The sequence below is a fragment of the Nyctereutes procyonoides genome, unplaced genomic scaffold, assembly GCF_905146905.1.
Source record: "Nyctereutes procyonoides isolate TBG_1078 unplaced genomic scaffold, NYPRO_anot_genome, whole genome shotgun sequence".
NCBI lineage: Eukaryota > Metazoa > Chordata > Mammalia > Carnivora > Canidae > Nyctereutes > Nyctereutes procyonoides.
Genome location: NW_026575041.1, coordinates 21,455,191 through 21,475,647, shown reverse-complemented (window position 1 = coordinate 21,475,647; position 20,457 = coordinate 21,455,191). Strand labels below are relative to the sequence as shown.

Here is a 20,457-nt window from a genome sequence, read left to right as displayed (position 1 = left end):
CTTTTTTAGATCCACCCAGAAGTGAGTCACTTAATGGTCCATGGGTTAAGATATTGACTGCCCCCCTGAGGGACACTTGAGTATTATGGGATATTTAATGGTGGGTTGGAATAAGTTTGCCCTTTCTTGCTCAAAGCTTCTAATAAGGAGTAACAGGCATTTTGCCTTTCATTTCGTGAAGAATGTACTGAACATAGCATATATGAATAAGTATGACCAAGTATAAAAATGGCTGATTTAGGGCCGTATTATTTCTTGCACCAGAGATTTCTTAAAGTATATACATTGGAGTGAGACTTATTTTTTTCTATTCATTAACAGCTGCTTGTAATGGAGGTACATATTCTCATTTCTAAAACATTTTATTTTTACATCTTCTATTGCAAAGATGAAACTAGTCGCTTGAAGAAATGAATCTCTCTTACCAGTTATAGATTGAATATTGAGAAGGCTGAAATTAACCTCAAGGTTAACTAAAGCTGGATTTCATGGAAGATTATTGTAATTATCTGAGATTGTAACTCTTAGTTTTGAAGTGCATTTTATAACGTCAGTAATGATACTAATTTCTTTTGAATACCACCTATGTACCATAGACTGCTAAATATTTAAACCCTGCATATGTATCATATTTAATCATCGCAATGAACCTATAAAGGATTGTTACTCACATTTTATGGATGAAGCAATTAGAGTTCAGAGAGCTTTAGTTACTTGATTAAGGTCATAGTACCAAGAGGTGGCAGATTCAGGATTTGAAACCAGGACTAACTCGAAAGCCTGGCTCCTTATACAGATATAAACACCGCATTTTCTTACATTCCGTGTTTTCTATATGAGAACAACTTTTACAAAATAAGAAATTAATGAAACTTAATAGGACTTGATTACTCAAGAGATTAATAAGAGATTTCAAATTTAGATATTTTCTACTACTTTATTTTTACATTAGAAATGCAAATTTCTTTAAATGATTAAATCAATTGAGAAACAAATTGAGGTTCTCATTGGCAGTTTTGACCTATATCTAATTAGCTCTTTTATCTATGTCTGTTGTTAATTATGCAATCATTCTTCCTAATCCCAGGATGTGTTTTTTTTTTCCCTATTTTTCCAGCACTTTATCCTATTTCTTTTTGCCAACCAGTCATTCATTAGTTCAGTAATGTTGATTTATTCAATACTGCCAACATATCTGACAGAAGACATTGTCTGGTAACATTTTGAATTTAAGTGTTTTGTTTCTTGAATAAGGACTTCTAAGAAATGTTCTCAGTTTTTAGTAATATTTTGCAGTAGGAAAGAGTTATTCGTGAAGATAAGGTTAAAATGATACTAAAGGGAAGCACAAATCCCCTGGGAATGGTGTCCTGCAACTGGCCTCCCCCATCTACATTTTGTATGCTGTGTCTACAGAAGGTTTACAGAGGAGTTTCCAGTTTACAAAGGGTTTATGTTGAGGAGAGGAGTTTGTGGGAAGATGTGGTTCACTAAAGGCACCTCAGCCCTAAACCCCAAGTAATATTAAGATTCTTTTATATAAACCTTTTTGTATAATATATTAGTTGAAATTGGTGACTTCCCAGGTAGGGTGCAGAATATCTGTGTTATAGTTTTATTTTTTAATGGAATATTACCTATATAGTTAATAATCTTGTAAGCTATCGTTTTATATCAGGTAGCTATTAAGATAACCACAAGGCCTAGGTTTTAATATTATTTAGGCAACACACATTGTTGAACACCTTGAGATTAGCATGAATTCCGTAGGTGTTCATTTATGCAAGAGACCTACTTCGTATTTAGTGCCCTTAAAAATGAGGAAAAATGGGCAACCCGGGTGGCCCAGTGGTTTAGCGCTGCCTTCAGCCCAGGGTGTGATCCTGGAGACCCGCGATTGAGTCCCACGTTGGGCTTCCTGCTTGGAGCCTGCTTCTCCCTCTGCCTGTGTCTCTGCCTCTCTCTCTTTCTCTCATGAATAAATAAATAAAAATCTTTAAAAAAAAATGAGGAAAAATATGTTTAGACAAACAATGTAGAAACAATTCTCATTTGCTAAAAATACATACGTTGCCATTTTATGCTTATTCTTTATCTCAACGTTACTACCCTTTCGTGGTCTTCATACTCTTTTTTTTTTTTTTTTTAAAGATTTTATTTATTTGACAGAGAGAGGGCACAAGCACAAGTAGGCAGAGTGACAGGCAGAGGGAGAAGCAGGCTCCCCACTGAGCAGGAAGCCTGATGTGGGGCTCTATCCCAGGACCCTGGGATCATGACCTGAGCTGAAGGCAGACACTTACCCAACTGAGCCACCAAGTGCCCCGGCCTTCATACTCTTAAACAGACAAGAAATATGAAGGCTGTTAACATTTGTAAGCCACTCACATACCATATGAATATCTGTCATTCATTCATTTATTCATTCAGGAAACCTCAAATGCTGACCTCCTGATGTAGATGATAGTACAAGGAATTTGGCATCAGAGGCCCAGATTAGGTGATCTTTCTGAATTGTATCTGCTCATTACTAACATAGATAGTAACAGTACCCATTAAAAAATACATTTCTATATCATGCTAACTATACTTTCATTGGTGTACAAAATTAATCAAAAGCCGACTACTAATAATGCATTTGTAAAAACATCTAATTAGAATGACCTGTCTATTTAGTCCCTGGATAGATAACATAATTTGGATGGATCTAAAGTAAAACTTTTTAAAAACTGTGTAGATACTAAATATACTTGAAAGCGCATTTGTCAGGTCATTAAACACTTATAAAAACAGAGTGCTTTTTTTACTTCTTTTGAAGTAATACCTTGTCACACCTTGTTTGATTTTAGAAACATTATGTATCACATAGCCTTACATTTTAATGACAATTCCATTTTGAGAATTTTGCAAAACCTAATTTATATAAATGGTTTGGATTGATACACCATAATGCAAAACTAGTTACTCAAGAGTCTGAATGTATTTTGTGTGCTGATTCGAGTCCTCATGTTAGGATTTCAGAGCTCTGTCATTCATACTATCTTTGAGGTCTTGAGTGAGGAGACTATATGATAGTTCTATAGACATTTCATTTGACTACAGATAGGCAATGCAACAAGCATAGTACTTTTTCTATAGTAAATTTTAAAGTGTTGAACTCATTGTCTTATTCTATTAAAGTCCTAACTACTTTCCTCCATTAACATTAACATAGTGACACTCAAGAACTGAGTCATATGGTAAGGAAAACAAACACGTACTCCAGAGCTGACAAGGGTGGTACCCGAATGCAGAAATGTATGAATGTTGGTATGGGCAGTGTGTGTAAGGGGAGGATAATTCAGTGGAAGCAAACTCCTCCTCTGGTGAGTGGAAGTGATGTCTGTCAATGATTTAAAAATGGAAAATCATTAATTATTCAGGATACTTTTTAAGATGATGAGATTTAAACATTTCACACCAAGTATTTAGTCAGTGAATGTAAAATAGCACCATTTACCATGTTAGCACATTTGTACAAGTATCAGTATATGATGTCCTCCATGGTCAAGATCTAATGATATCCAGAGCAATGACACAGCCCATACAAAGTGCAAGATTCAGACCCTATTCATTCAATCAGAATTTACATTGAAGTGAAGACTGACAGCTATGCATTTTAATATCGTGTGCTTCATACTAGATCTGGTAGGGAGTTCTTTTGACCAACTCTTGTTATGATTGCATATTGTTATGATTATATATGGGGGAATTAAATGTACATAACACAAATAATGATATGGATGATTAGGCTTATCTTACTCATATTTATGAAGTAAATATAAAATCTGATGCTCTCGGTTTTGTTTTTTAAGTATAATCAACATACATTATATTAGTTTCAGGTGTACAGCATAATGATTAGACAGTTATATACGTTGCAAAACAATAACCACAAGTCTAATAACCTGTCATACAAGGTTATGACATTTTTTTCTTGTGATGAGCACTTTTAAGGTTTATTTTCTTAGCAACTTTCAATTTTGCTATATTATTCACTATAGTCACCATGCTTTATATTACATCCCCACTAGTTTATTTGAAAGCTGAAAATTTGGAACTCTTGATGCCCTTCACCAGTTTTGCCCACCCTTCCACCTTCTTCCCCTCAGTATCTTCCCTCTCCACCACTCTATTTCTGTATCTATGAGTTTGATTTTGTTTTTTGTGTGTGTTTATTTTTTTAAATTTCCAGAGGTAAATGAAACCATCCAGTATTTGTTTTTCTCTATCTGATGTATTTCACATAGCGTAATACCCTCAAGGGCTATCCTTGTTGCAAATGACAAGTTTTCATTCTTTTTCATGGCTGAGTGGTATCCTATTGTATATAGGATATATATATATATATACACACACACACACACACACACACACATCTTCTTTGTACATTCATCCATCAATGGGCATTTAGGTTGTGCCCTTCTCTCGGCTGTTGTAAATAATGCTGCAGTGAACATAGAGGTGCATATATCTTTTTATATCAGTCTTTTTGGTCTCTGATGAGAAATACCCAGAAGTGGGATTGCTGGATCATATGGTAGTTCTACTTTTAATTTTTTGAGCATTCTCTATACTGTCCTCCATAGTAGCTGTATCAATTTACATTCCCACCAGCATATACAAGGGTTCCCTTTTCTTCATATCCTCAACGACACTTGTTATTACTTGTCCTTTTGATATAGCCATTCTGACAGGTGCAAGGTGATATCCGATTGTGGTTTTGATTTGCATTTCCCTGATGATGAGTGATGTTGAGCATCTTTTCATGTGCCATCTTTTCATGGCCATCTGGATGTCTTTGGGAAAATGTCTATTTAGATCCTCTGCTCATTCTTTTAAATTGGATTGTTTAGGGTTTTTGTTATTGTATGAGTTCTTTACATATTTCAATATTAACCCCTTCTCAGATATATGGTTTGCAAATATTTTCTCCCATTCAGAAGGTTGCCTTTTTATTTTGTTGATGGTTTCCTTTGCTGGGCAGAAGCTATTTAGTTGATTTGGTCCCACTTGTTTATTTTTGTTCTTGTTGCCTTTGCTTTTGGAGTCAGATCAAAACAAAAAACAAAACCCCACCAAGAATGATGTCAAGGAGCTTACCAACCATTGTTTTCTTCTAGGAGTTTCATGGCTTCTGGTTTTACATTCAAGTCTTTAATCCATTTTGAGTCAATTTTAGTGTATGGGTTAAGATAGTGGTCCAATTTCATCCTTTTGTATATGGCTTTCCAGTTTTCCCAGCACCGATTCATGAAGGGCTTGTTCTTCCCCATTGTATGCTCCTGCCTCCTTTGTCATAAATTAGTTGACCATATATTCTTGGGTTTATTTCTGGGCTTTCTATTCTGTTCCATTTATCTATGTATCTGTTTTTATGCCAATACTATATTATTTTGATTACTATAGCTTTGTAATATATGAAATCAGGGAGTGTGATCTTTGCTCTTTTCCTCAAGATTGCTTTGGCTGTTCAGGATCTTTTGTGGTTTCACATAAATTTTAGGGTTGATGCACTTCGTTTTAAAAAACAAATCCTATGATGTAAAAGCAGCTATTAATGGAAAATACTTTTAATTGATGGTAAGCTTTCAAAGGTAAGTACATCTATGTGTTTTTCATTTGTTTCATTTACTAATGGTCTTTATTAAGCTATTGCAGAGAACATGTTTGTCAAAATGGCAAAGGGAAATAATTGATCATTAATGAGTACCTTGATGATAACTCCATTTAACTTCAGTTATTTATAGAAACAGTGGAATTTTTAAAAAACTGAGTAAGAAACTCAGAATCCTACTGTCAATGTGCTACCAGGTGTTATGTCTTTTGTTTTAGAGTGTCACTAAAATTTGAACCTGTCATGACTGGGCATTTAGCAATTTAGCTTTTAATAAACCACAGTGTTACCATTTATGCAAGGTACTCCGATGTCATGAGAATAAAGTAGTTTGTTCACTGGCACTTCTAACTTGCCCATCACTTTGTCGGTGACAGGTATGCATTTCATGACCATAAAATACAGGAGTATATTGTTATTTTAAAAGGCTGTTTCCTTTTATTCTATCTTTATAGTCATTTTCATGCATTTTAGTGTTTATGGATAATTAACTATTTGACAGAGCTGTAGAGCACTTGAAAACTAAAATGCAATGTGCTGTCAGCTGTAGATCAATCAATTCAAGATAAAGGATTTCTAAAATGAAAATGTAAGTCAACGGGAAGCTAGATTGGACTCAGAAACTTGATACATACCTTTTCTGGAACATAGGTAATGCATAATTGGTTTATAGTCATTTCTAAGAAAAATGTACATTCAAATACTAAGTTCATCTGCACAAGTTTGTAGTGTATAGTTGCTCTTCAAGGCCAGTTGAATCCACAGGAGACACAGCCATTTTTTCTTGGTCATGGTTTGTTTTCCTGAATGTCAGTGTAACCCAAACAGCTCCCTAACCACTGGATAGCAAGTTTTAGGAATTAACTTGGTTATGATAGAATCAATATCCTTTTCAAATTGCTAAGATTGACTGTCCTCCCCCAGCCCCACCCCTGAGACTGAAGCTATTGTTTTATTTAAAATGGTTCCTTTGGGAAAGATTAAAATGATATATTAAAAGAATAACAATTCTATAAGTTAATAAGTTTGTTTAATGCCTAGGGCAGTGGTTCTTGAAGTGTGATCCTGGAACCAGCAACATTAGCATCGCCTGGGAGTTTGTTAAAAATGCGCTGTTTGGGGCCCCAACCCAGCGCTGCTGAATCAGAAATTTTGGAGGTGAGACCTGCTCATCTGTATTTTAACAACCCCTCCAGGTGATCCTGATGCACTCCTAAGGATCTAGTACCACAGGTCTACAGTTATTAACCAGATGTTTCTACAAATCAAAATAGTGTGTGTCCATTTTATTTCCAGTATGCATTATCAATTGTTTGAGAAATATGGTAAAAAGAGGAAATTGTTTCAAATTGAATCAATACAAAATCCCTATTTTTTATAGATAATAAAGGTAGTACCAGCTCTAGAATCAGAAATATTTCTTTGCCTGTTTTAAAAAGATAGAGATTTGAGACCATCTAGTACAAGATGCTCTCACCTTAAGAAATATAATGTCTTATTTTATTGCTGCTGGATTATGAACTTCAGCTTAAGGGAAAAAAAAGAGTTGGGTTTTAGAAGCTATTTTATTATTGAAAATTTTCTTTTTAATTTTATTTATTTATTCATGAGAGACAGGCAGAGACATAGGCAGAGGGAGAAGCAAGCTCCATGTGGGGAGACCTATGTGGGACTCGATCCTAGGACCCTGGGATCACGACCTGAGCCAAAAGCAGATGCTCAACTGCTGAGCCACCCAGATGCCCCTTTATGACTGAAATTAAATGAAAATATCTTTGGGAATTGCTTGTTTACATAAAAATAGTGTTTCAGCACCAACATTGATAGACTTTGGTGGGCCTCACCATCTTATTTTTATTTCACAGAAGATTGATGTTTTAAAGTTTCAAGGAGAAGATTACCTCGGACATTTTTTTTTTCTTAAACAGAAGGAGAAGTGATAATATTTGTCCAAATTACAGGTTTAGGATTGAAAGATTGGGTGTTTTTGTTTGTTTTGTTTCTAGTCTCTTAGATAAATTTAAACGTGTGTAAATTATGGATATTCCCTTTTACCTGTAAACTAGTAGCTTACTCTTCAGGTACAAATGGGATGTCAGAAAGCCAAATCAGGAGGTCTGAAAATTAATACAAAGGAAACTTAAGGGATGTCTGTGATATGTGGGCTCTTTATAAATCCAAAGGATAATATGGTTGCTCTTTGAAAGACAAGATTGTCTCGGCTAGTGGCAGTTCTTCTAGGATAGTAAATAGAAATAATTTTGTTTTCTTATTTGGTTGCATATAATTTTAAGGAAAAGGGAATTTTTCTCTTATTGTCTCTAGCTTGGTGGTAAAATCTAATCCGTGTTGATCTTTCTCAGGAAAAATAACGAACTGCATTCAATTGCCCCCACTCCCAAATTCCTATTTATGTGTTTGCTGCTCTAGAAACATGTAAATTACTTAATTCTAACCCAAGGAGAGTGATGCTTTTCTATTGACCACTTTTCTATCCTTCTGTGAGGAAAGGACTAATACAGTACCTTAAATAGAACTGTCTCCATGGCAATGGGCAGTCAGCTTTTGACTTTGAGACTCATAAAAAAGGAAATTTAGAAAGGCATTTTCATGGTCTAAAATAGCAGTGCAGCAAAAGTAAGGTATGAGAATATTTCCTGTCAGTTATTGCATGTCTGATTAAGCTAGCATAACATACTTTTTTTTTTACATAGCACTTTTTATCCGAACATTTCACAATGCTACTATACAACAGTTCTTTCCTTTAGTTAATGACTGATAATTATCATCTTCACATTAATGGAAAACTTGAGCAGCTCAGATGTAAGTTTAGGATTGGGGCCTCTGCCTGAGGAAAAAAAAATGGGTTGCCTGGCTCTAGTTGTAATTTTATTCTCATAAAGAATAAAAATACTAAATTATGGGTCATTCTTGATTATATTTAAATAGAATTCTCTGGGGGAACACTGGAAGCAATGACAAGATTAAAAATAAAAGCAACACTTCATGCCTATTTTTTCCCCCAACTGCTTCCTATAATTTTGAGTCTACAGATAATTTCTGTTAAAGAGACTCTACTGGCAACCTGCCTGCCTGCCTTGTTCCTCCTTGTATCCACACCCACTGAAGAGGTTCTCAGTGTTGGGCCACCAAGCTATCAGTAAAGGTCAGCGAGAGTGCCGTTGAGCCAAGGCTAAAGAACAAGACCACATTATCATTTGTAATCTTTTGTCTTTTCTATATTTATTTCCTTCTCGACTAAGCCTTATCTCAGTATAGGGTTTATTTCCAGTTGAATCATCTCTTACCTTAATGTATCATCAGCAAATGGGTAATAGTCTGAGGTTACTTTTAATGAGGGAATTGATTAAATAAATATGTGACATAAATGCAGTGGAATATTGGACAGCTCTTGGGATTAGATCTATGTAGTGAAGTAAACTCATGTCTATAATAGGTTATTGAGTGGAAAGCCTAGGTTTGTTTGTTTTTTTTCCCCCAAAGGATATGAAGTTTTCATTTTCATTTTTAAAAAGGTAAAGAGATATAGAAGGGTGGACTTCAGGGGCACTTGGGTGGCTCAGTTGGTTGGGTGTCTGACTCTTGATTTCAATTCAGGGCATGATCTCAGGGTCCTAGGTTTGAGCCCCAGGTTGGGCTCTGAACTGAGTGGGGAGTCTTCTTCAGATTCTCTCCCTCTCTCTTTGTCCCTCTTCTCCCCCCCATACCTGCATGCTCTCTCTCTCTCTCTCAAATAAATTAATTCATTAAAAAGAAGAAGAAGAAGAAGCATGGACTCCAAAATTAGTAATATCAATTCCTGGGTGATGGGATTACTGGAAATTATTTTTATTATTTACTTTCCTTCATTGTCTATTGTTTATTTTCACAATAAATGTGTGTTTCATAAAAATTTGAAGAGCTAGTACTGTTTTGAAATAATAAGTAGAACAAATAATTTAAGTGTAGAGAGCAAATCCAAAATGAGATGGTAAATTAAAGGCCCAATTGAGACAAAAACAAAAGGTCATAGATTTAATAGATATCCATAGTAGCTGTGGGTAAATTGCCAAGGGAATAATAATGGGTGTGTAGGTGGTTAATAAGGACTCAAATGTGTAGACATCGATGAATGCAATCTGGAAATGAATGGAGGTATTGTAGCTGTTTGGATAGCAATTTCCTCTCTGTTATCATATCCATCATGCCAGGATTTCTCTTTAGGAACCTGATATACTTGCTAATATTTAAACAGAAAATTGGTTTTTTTCTCTTTGATTTTGAATTCAAAAGATAGCTGCCATTGTATTCTATCTTAATACCACATGGTAGATAGACTTGTATAAATTCCAAGAATTTATCAAATATTTAACTTGAACACTATATATTAATCTAGAATTGTTACTTATTAGGATCTGAAGATAGGGAAAGATGGTTATTTTATGAAATAATTTATTTTTTAAAGATTTATGTATTTATTTGAGAGAGAAAATGTGTGCATGCGTGCCAGCAGGGGCAAGGGCAGAGGGTGAGAGAGAGACTCTCAAGCACACTCCCTGCTGAGCAGGAGCCCGACTCAGGGCTCCCTCTCAGGACCATGAGCTCCTGACCCGAGCTGAAGTCAAGAGCCAGACACTTAACCAACTGAGCCACTCAGGCACCTCTGAAATAATTTAATTTGCAAGTACTTAATATTTACATTCCAGCATTTTTGTAAGAATGAATACACGCGCACACACACACATATAATATGCCCTAGGTTTTAAAGAGCTTACTGTGTGGTTGGAGAGAAATGTATTTTTAAAATAAATGTGAAAGGAGATAAAAATGAAAAACATATTATTTGGGCTTTTTATAGATACTTATCAATTGTTACTTTAACAGTTGTGAAGGCATGAATACAGTGTTGATCATCTAAATACAGTGTGTGGAAAAGACTAAGTATTAAATGCCTTTGTTATTTTCAAGGCAGAATGATGTGGTCTTGGTGACTATTTTTAATAATTTTTTCAATCTAAATTTTAATTCTTAAAAATGATCTACTAATTAAAGAGTATCTATAACCAATTACTGTGATGATGAGTGTTTCTCAGTTAAGTGGCTATATTTTCCAATTCTGTTTTCCATTTTTAATTGTCTGGGTCATTTGTTGAGCAAGATATTTAATTAAGGGACCACTGTGAGCCAATTAGTAGCTTTGTAAATCCAGTCTACTGTATAAATCTTTCCTTTAACTTGTTAGAGAATGTTTAAACATTTTGACTTGTTACATTGTGATCGGTGAACTCACTATTAGCTAATTCTAATAATAGCAGATATGTAGTCGATAATATGGCACTGTTGTATGAAGTTTACAGGTATTTACTCATATAATTATTCTCACTACCTGTTTTAATAGCTTCTTATTTACCCCATGGTGAGGAAGAGATCCCCAACTCTGGGTCATGGGGATGGCCAGACACACAACACCCAGCATTGGACAGATGAGATCAGCAACTTGTTATATATACTCACAGCCCAGGGCAAGAAAACACTGCACACCACTCAGGGCCACATGGAGGTTGCATTCAGGAGTGAGCAACAATGTCTGTGGGAGGGAGGCTTTGTCACATGAAGAGGTTGAGATGCCCCGGGGTGCCTGTGGGAATCTATGATTGGCTTTGAATAATTCCAAGCAATTACTCAGTGCGGAACTGAAACCACCTTCTGAAACCACCTTCTCGGGGACAAGCAGGAATGTGCCTGATACATATGGTAAGGAGGGTTGTTTGGCCTGGGGACCTTATCTACATGAACAATAGGAGGATGGGAATTTGTAGTTAGGCTAATTGAGATCCTCCTTATTTTATCAAATGTCAGGGCAGCTATAATATGGAGCCTCAATTTTAGGCTTTGCACCATACAACCTTTGATGTAGGTGTTATCCGCATTTCATGGATGAGGTTATCAGATACCCCAGGTAGCGTGCTTAAAACTGTATCAACCATACCCTCAACGATCTTCCTATATTTACTTTCCCTCATCCTAGATAGAGATTCTCGGTATTCAAAGATAACAGAAAAGCATATAGAAATGAACCAACTCAGTGTTTTTGTTACTAATTGCCAAGTTTTCATCTAATTGCTCTGATGGCTTTATTTCATTTCCTTTCTAAGTCTGTAAATTCCAGTGTAGTTAAATACATTTGCATTTCTTGACTGAGGTTTGCTAGACCTAGTTCCTACCAAGAAAAGCGATAGTTTTGGTTTTCCTCTTGTAAGAGTCTTTGAAACAGAATAATGGATACCCTGGATTTTATTCCACCTAGCCTAGAGGGAACGGTCCACTGGTCTTCATTTCTAAAGACTAGTGTTTCTGTGAATAAGTTATATATATATGTATTTTTTAAATATTTTATTTATCCATTCACAAGAGACACAGAAAGAGAGGTAGAGACACAGGTAGAGGGAGAAGCAGGCTCCATGCAGGGAGCCCGAAGTGGGACTCGATCCCAGGACCCCAGGATCATGCCCTGGGCTAAAGGCAATTGTTCAACCGCTGAGCCACTCAGGCGGTCCAAGTAAGTTAATATAGGATGTCTTTTGGCTGACAGAAATTTTGCTGCTTTACTTGATTACAACTTTAGAATTTGCAGGCTTAATTTGTCACTACTGTTTCACAAACATACTTTAGAAGTATTACCCAAGAAGTTATTATTATCTGAGATACAGATCCTATGTTTTTACTCTAATGATAATCAAGGCATCTCAATTTTCTTGATAAAATTATCTTTTTCTATGAATCTGGTTTACAAATAATGCAAATCTAATTACAAATTGCCTAAACTAACTCTGTTTTTGTTCTTTTCTTTTTTAAATAGGGCCAAATCTTTGATATGAGAAGACAAGTATTTATGTATAGAGTATTATTTGTAGTAAACTATATGACATAATTAAAAGCAGATTATCCATGTTTAAATTTCTCTCCATCTTGCCTGTGAACTTTGTCAAATTAAAATTTTTTACATAAAACAATTTAACTTGTATGGATTAAAGAATCTTGAGTCTGATATAATGGGATAATGGTAAATGTATTTAGTCTTACTTTCTGTCTTAATAAGAGCTGTGAAGTGATGTAGTATTAGAATGCAACATGCTGTCGGTTCTGCTATACACTTAGGCAAATTTGTTCCAATTGTTGTGTAAGGGAATGACTTGAGCATAATGGTGAATTCTGCATTTACTTTGTGCAATTTCATCTGAATTTACGGGTAAATTCAGAAAAGTGCACCTGTCTGAGCTAAGCTACCTAGGTCATGGGTATGACCTAACATACCCATGTACCTCCAACAGCTGCTGTGTACCTCAGTGTGCCAGTGTTCTAGTTCCATCTCTCCTCACTTGGTGTGAAGCTTTCCATCTAGTTTCACATCATATTTCCACTGCTTTGTAACTCAAAAAGTGGGTGTGGGGGGATATACTAACAATAAATTAATTCATTTCTTCATGAAGGTCTCAGGGAAACATAATCCAGACTGAAGGGAAATTAATAAGTCTTGTCAGAATTTTTTTTAAAGATTTTATTTGTTTATTCATGAAGAGACACAGAGAAAGAGTCAGAGACATAGGCAGAGGGAGAAGCAGGCTCCCTCCCAGGACCCTGGGATCACAACCTGAGCCAAAGGCAGATGCTCCACCACTGAGCCACCCAGGTGTCCCCTTGTCAGAAATTCTGTCTAAAATTTAAATATAGGACTGCTTTTCATTCTGTGCCCACTATATTCCTGACCCAGTAGTAGGCTTTTTCTTCGTACCTTATCTCGTTCAATTCTCCTAATAATCCTACAAAGTAGAGATACCATCTCCACTCTATGAAAGAATAAATTGAGGCTTGTAGAGATTAAATTTTACCTGCTGCTTGGATGGCTACAGTATTACTGTTATAATGTATTATTTTCTTTTTCTCTGGGGAAATGTGTATTTTTGAAACACTTGTTTATCTTTTTGTAATAAGAAAAACACAATCATCTTGTTCTCTAAATTAGAAAAAAACACTTTCTGGGGAAAAAATTTTGTTAGCTTTTGTGGAGAAGGATACCATAGCCTTATAATATTGTAGAATATTGCCATTCAAGGCTTATGAATCTGTATTCTGTGTTTTGCCACTATAGAAATATGCATTATTTTAGTGCTTATCAGTGAAATTAAACTATAGCCTCTGTTCCATATAGCATCCTTATTTGAAACTTTGGTTTATTTCTCTAAGAAGTCAAATAATAGCATTAAAAAATACGAAAAAAAAAAGATTGACGTCTGAAATGCAGAAGTCTGCTTGGTATGTTAAAAGTATTTACAAATACTTGCCAACCAAATTCTGCTGCTTAAAGAATCACACATCTAGTCAAACTGATTAAAAATAGCTTTATTTACATGATGGGTAAGAATGACTTAACTTTGCCAAGTTCATTTCTGCTTTTGATCATAATATAAAATCACCATTTGATTAGTCTTTAAATCCTCTAAAACCTGTGACTGGACAAGTTCTGTTGGTTTGGAAATGTGCTTTGTCTGTGTCAACTTAGTCTTTAGGTGTTGGTACCACTCCTCATTGTGCCGGAAGAATGGGGTTGTTCCCACTCCAATACACTCATCTTGGAGCAAAGATGGTCTGGGGTGCAACTAAGAAAACTACAAATCTTTGCTTTCAGAAGTAAAATTAGGCTTTGAAGAGCTATCAGTAAAAACTCATGGGGAGTATCTGTGGCTTCAACCTTTCCCAGTTGGTTGTGGGTTTTTTTAGAACCTGGTTGCCATAGTTGGAGGAAGCAAAAGCAGCCCATGTGGATGAGAGGCATGGCACCCCTGCCAGTAGCCAGCGCCAGCCAGCCATTTGAGTGAAGCATCCTGACCTAGTAGCCAACCCATAAACTCGGATAGTTGTACATATGTTTGGCATAGTGGTGATCTATGACTTTTCTTTTAGAAGAGAAAAATGTATTTTTTGGGATAGCATTCTAGTGAAGAAATAGCTGTATTTGAAGACCTGTTAAGATTGTATGAACTCCCTAAAAAAATAAATTATGGAAAATGAAGTCTCACAAATATATATAGGCCTAGTAATCCTTAATGGTGAAGCTAAAACTCTACAATACTTTTCTTATAGAAATATCTGAGAACAACAAGTCCATACATCATTTTGGGAGGACTTTGAAAAATCATTTACAATAATAGATTATAAAGATTTTTAATCTTATAAGGCGATATGGATCCTTATAAAAATTGATTTTTAAATTTAAAAAAGTTTTTAGAATATAGTATGTCTTCTCAACTGGATCACTGATATAGAATATAAAATGTAGGACATTGAAAAAGTTTTCAGATAAATTTAAGATGAATACCATTCTGTTATAAAATATTGTAAATTACATAATATATCTGTAATATGACTTATTTTCTAATGTTGGTTTCATAACATTTTTCCAAAAGTTGAAATGTAATTGTACATCTATATTTATTTACCTGATGTGTCCTTGAGGTCAGCACTTCTGCTTTGTCTTTGTACTCCCAGTATGTGGCCCAAGACCTTCCAAATAACCTTTTATTTTATTTTATTTTTAAAAGATTTTTGTTTATTTATTTGATACAGAGAGAAAAAGTGCACAAGCAGGGGAGAGGCAGAGGGAGAGGGAGAAGCAGACTCCCCAACACAGGGCATGATTTCTGGGCCCTGGGATCATGACCTGAGCTGAAGGCAGACGCTGAACTGACTGTACCACCCAGGTGCCCCAATAACAACCTTTTAAAAAGATAATATCTCTTGAAAGAATTAATAGTTCTTTATAAAAATCAGTGTTTAATTTGAATCTTAGTAAGGTTTAAATATACATGACATGTTTTTCTTCTTTAAATTGTATTAGAAGTTATCAAAACTTTATTTTAATAATTGGCATTTACTAAATGTCTGTTACACATCAGGTGCATTGCTAGGCACCATTAAGAAAATTTTCATAAAAAATACATCAAGCTATATAACAAAAGTGGAAAAAGTAGTACACCAAATCTCTGAAAGCCATCACCAAATTCAATATTGGCAAGATTTTGCCACTTTACTTCATCAATCTGATGTTATTGTTGCTGAGGTAACTTCAATTAAATCTCAAAGGCATTTTCTCTTACCCCTGCTACATTGGCATGCATTTCTAAAATATATGAATACATTCTTGTAAAGCTACGATGGGACTATCACACCTAACAAAAGTGGCAATAATTGCCTGATACCACGTAACATTTCATCTTTTTAGACTTGACTTCGGTCCACCAAAGCTGTCTATGAAGTCTCTCTTCAGATTAGTCTCTCTTCTTTTGTTCATGTTGTTTTTTCATGCCTTTAGCCAGTTGGGTCAGTTGTCTATAGAATATTTCATCATCTGGATAGTTTTCTATGTTTTCTCATGTTGTCTTTTAATTTGTGCATCTAACCCTCTGTTTCCTGTTAATTTGAAGTGTGGACTAAAAGCTTGATTAGATTCGGGTTCAAGTTATTTTTGACACATTGATATTTTTCTCATCCTTTTCTATGACTTGATCGATGGTTAGATTATTAGAATTGAGATTGCGGGGTCAAAGGATAAGTGCAAATGTAATTTTTCTAGACATTGTCAAATTCCTGTCCCTGAGAGTTGTTGGATTTTTGCATTCCCACAATTTTGGGGAGTGTCTGTTCCCTTATCATCTTGTCAGTAAATAATATGTTGCCTAACTTGGCTTTTTGCCAGTCTGATATATGAAATAAAATGTTTGCTTTTCTCTTTTTATGAGTAATTTCTTCTTTTAATGCCTGTTCTTTGTCCTTTTTAAAATTTGGCTTTGTTTTTTTCCTCTTGATTTTTGGGAGCTCCTTAAACAATTAGAGAATTAACTGTTGTTGGTGTTAAATTTCAAGTATTTGTCATCTGATTTTGCTTATGTTTTTGTAACATGTAAAAGGGGTGTGTGTGTGTGTGTGTGTGTGTGGTTTAATTACCAGTTTTTTTGTTTTTGGATATTGAGTCATAATTATGAATGTCCCATTGGTTTGTGAATCTGTTCATGTGTCAACACAACTCTTACTTATAGAAATGTATTTTACTATATGGTAGGGGTAGCACCCCTCCTAAATTATGCTTCTCCTACAGGATTTTCTTGGTAATTTTTATGTACTTTATTGACTGAAGATTTATTTATTTTACAACTAAGAAAATGAACACTTTCATGAAAGTTCTGTGACCATGTAGTAATGAGAAAAACAAAACATCATAATTGTTAAGAGCTTCTTAATACTTGTCTTAATATGTAGGTAAAATGTGGCAATGTTTTTGCAAATGACTGAAACCATTTATAAGGATACACAATTAAAAGAGAGACCAGAGTGTATTGGAAACATTTATGTCAATCAGTGGTTCCCAAAGTGTTGTCTGGGGACCTTTAGGCCTTAGCACCAATCAGAGCAGTGGCATCACACTATAATGGTAACCACTGCTTTCCTCACCATGCTGTATTCACAGTAAAAAAGTCAGTTTCACTCAAGAATATTCTTGATGGGACAGTAGAGATTATATATTTTATTACATCTCAGCCATTGAATACTTACTTATCTTTTAAGTCTCTCTTTCAAAATAGAGAATATGCACAAAGCTCTTCTGCATGTCAAGGTATATGGTGGTTATATCCAGGCAAAGCAGACATGTCACTGAGTTGTGAGCCAAACTCATCATTTTTTTGCACACATTTTTACATGAGAGAATGACTGGTGGTTATTCAGACTTGGTCACTTGGCAGTCATTTTCACAGAAATTAACCAAATGAGCCTGCCCCTTTAAGGAAAACAACTGACAGAACTTATTGCCAATGATAAAATTCGAGCTTTCCTGAGAAAAGAATTTTGGAAAACTGGTATCCTTTATCATGAGCTTGACCACTTCTCAGTACTTACAGATGTCTCTAATGGGATCTGTGGTGGTATTAAATTTTATTTTCAATATTATATTAAATGTGTCAATATTTTAAAACCCTGCAAAGCTCAGGAAGCCAATACTTTCTTTTTTTTTAAAGATTTTATTTATTTATTCATGAGAGACACACACAGAGAGAGAGAGAGAGAGAGAGAGAGAGGCAGAGGGCGAAGCAGGCTCCGTGCAGGGAACCTGACATGGGACTCGATCCCGGGTCTCCAGGATCAGACCCCGGGCTGAAGGCAGTGCTAAACCGCTGGGCCACTGGGGCTGCCCGGAAGCCAATATTTTCTTTCTTTCTTTCTTTCTTTCTTTTTCTTTCTTCTCTTTCTTTCTTTCTTTCTTTCTTTCTTTCTTTCTTTCTTTCTTTTTCTTTCTTTCTTTCTTTCTTTCAGATTTTATTTATTTATTCATGAGAGACACGCACAGAGAGAGAGAAGGGCAAAGACACAGGCAGAGGGAGAAGCAGGCCCCATGCAGTGACCCCAACATGGGACTTGATCCTGGGATTCCAGGATCATGCCCTGAGCCAAAGGCAGACACTCAACCACTGAGCCACCCAGGCGCCCCTAAGCCAGTACTTTCTAAATGACCAGTGATTAACTTTATAAAATCATATGTGGGTAGATGATCAATTCAAAGTAAAAGCTAAGCCAATGGGTTTTAATGTAGCAGAGAAAGAAGTTTATTGATAAGGTTTCAGATTCCACATTGCAACAAACTTTTAAAAGCTACCATCTGTCCAGTTGTAGTACTAAAGAATGCAAAATTATGTGAAAAGGCTATTAAAATACACCTTCCTTTTCAATTTTTGAGGCCAGATTTTGTTCATTTGTACAATCACCACAACAGCAATAGTTTGAATCAGAAGCAAATATAAGACTCCAGTTCCTTTTAATTATGCCAGATATTGTACCAATGTAAAATAACGCTCCCCTTCTCAGTGATTTTTTGCTGCTGTCTATAGTCTCAAAAAATTCATTTGTGTTAACATGTAATGGGTTATTACTTCTGCTTTTACTTAAAAAAAATTACTTATTTATTAGTGAGAAAGGACAAGCATGGGAGAGAGGGAGAAGCAGGCTCTCTGCTGAGCAGGAAGCAGGACCTAGGGCTTGGTCCCAGGACCCTGAGATCATGACCTGAGCTGAAGGCAGATGCTTAACCGACTGATCCACTCAGGTGCCCCTGTTTTTACTTTTAAATGAATAATACTTCAAAATGTTCTTTGGTTTAATTTCTTAAATGATAATTATTGATATTATTTACATAAAAGCTTTTGGGGTCAATAATTTTTAATATAGAGGTCCTGATACCAAAAAGTTTGTAAACCATCCATTTAAATGAGCATAACGGGGGCACCTGGGTGGCTCAGTCAGCTGAGCATCTGACTCTTGGTTTCAGCTCAGGTCCTGATCTCTCAGGGTTAGGGAGTCTGCTTGAGATTCTCCCCTGCCTCTGCCTCCCCCTGCCACCCCGCCCAACTCGTGCATGCTCTCTCTCTTTCAAATAAATAAATCTTTAATAAAAAAAAATGAACATAACAACTCATGATTTTAATTCTGATTACAATAGATTTTAAATTTACCTGTGTACATAAAAGCACAATTTGGTAGTTCTTCTTTATCGATTTAGAGGTTGACACCATCTAACTTCATAGAAATGAAGTTAATGAGAATTCATTATCAGATTTTTTTATTTTATTATTCAGATCAGATTTTCTATTCCAGGCAAAAATTAAAACATACCAGTCCTTTTCAAAACTAAACAAAAACTTGTTTTTCTTTTAAATTTCATTACAACTGAAGTTAAATATAATTCAATGTAAAATCAAACACACTTTAATTTGCTCAGCTGTTGTGTTCCTGCAAGACTGTGTGAAAGGCACTTTCTCAATGTAAATTAGCATGAGTTTCTTGTTATTTTTACTACTCAGTGTGTAAAGTGGTTAAAATGCTTACATTTTGTCAATCTCCAGAAATCAATTGTATTTAATGTTTTTTTCCTGATTCCTCTAAGCTAAGCAAGTGATCTGCATTTTGTTAATCATTGTGTTTTGAAAGATCTGGAAACTGTCCTGGCAATCTGTGTTCCATTAGAATAACCTAAAGGCCTTTTGATTTTGTTACAACCTAGGTGGTAGATGCTGACTATAGAAATTTGAGTTAAAAGTATGTTTCCCTGGGGTGCCTAGTGGCACAGTTGGTTAAGTGTCTGGTTCTTGGTTTTTTGCTAGAATCGTGAACTCAGGGTCTTGAGATCAAGCCTCCCAACAGGCTCAATGTTCAGACTCTTTCCCACTCCGGCTCTCAGAATTCAGACTCTCCCTCCCTCTCCCTCTTCCCCTTATACTCTTTCTCTAAAATAAGTACATCCTTAAAAAACAAAACCGTGTTTCCCTCATATACAAGGGAACTACATTTATAGCATTTTTTTTGTTTCTCCAAAAGACTAGGAGTATCGACCATGTACTATTATGAGAATATTATGTAACTGTAATTGTCTCTAATGGAAGTCTTACTTTCTAAAACTCCCGATTTTAATTTCTTATAGTCTAATTAAGACCTAACTTTAATAATAAAACTTTCAAAATCAAGGAGAGTTTTTATTATTACATAATACAAAACTTTAGGGATCCCTGGGTGGCGCAGCGGTTTGGCGCCTGCCTTTGGCCCAGGGCGCGATCCTGGAGACCCGGGATCGAGTCCCACGTCGGGCTCCCTGCATGGAGCCTGCTTCTCCCTCTGCCTGTGTCTCTGCCTCTCTCTCTCTCTCTCTCTGTGACTATCATAAATAAATAAAAATTAAAAAAAAAAAACTTTAAACACTGTAG

General features: G+C 35.5%; 1 protein-coding gene across 4 annotated transcripts in view; it reads left to right on the top strand.

Moving 5' to 3' along the window:
- Positions 1-20,457, top strand: part of SESN3 (sestrin 3) — a 69,919-nt gene that overhangs the window by 7,533 nt on the left and 41,929 nt on the right. Inside the window, exon 2 of one of the 4 annotated variants that reach the window (XM_055320815.1) lies at positions 6,698-6,814. The exons of 2 other annotated variants lie outside the window; for them this stretch is intronic. In XM_055320815.1, coding sequence (XP_055176790.1) covers positions 6,764-6,814 — 51 coding nt within the window. In that variant the 5' untranslated portion in view covers positions 6,698-6,763. Of the gene's footprint in view, positions 1-962; positions 6,815-20,457 lie in introns of those variants that run through there. One more of the 4 variants, XM_055320814.1, reaches the window with a different exon arrangement.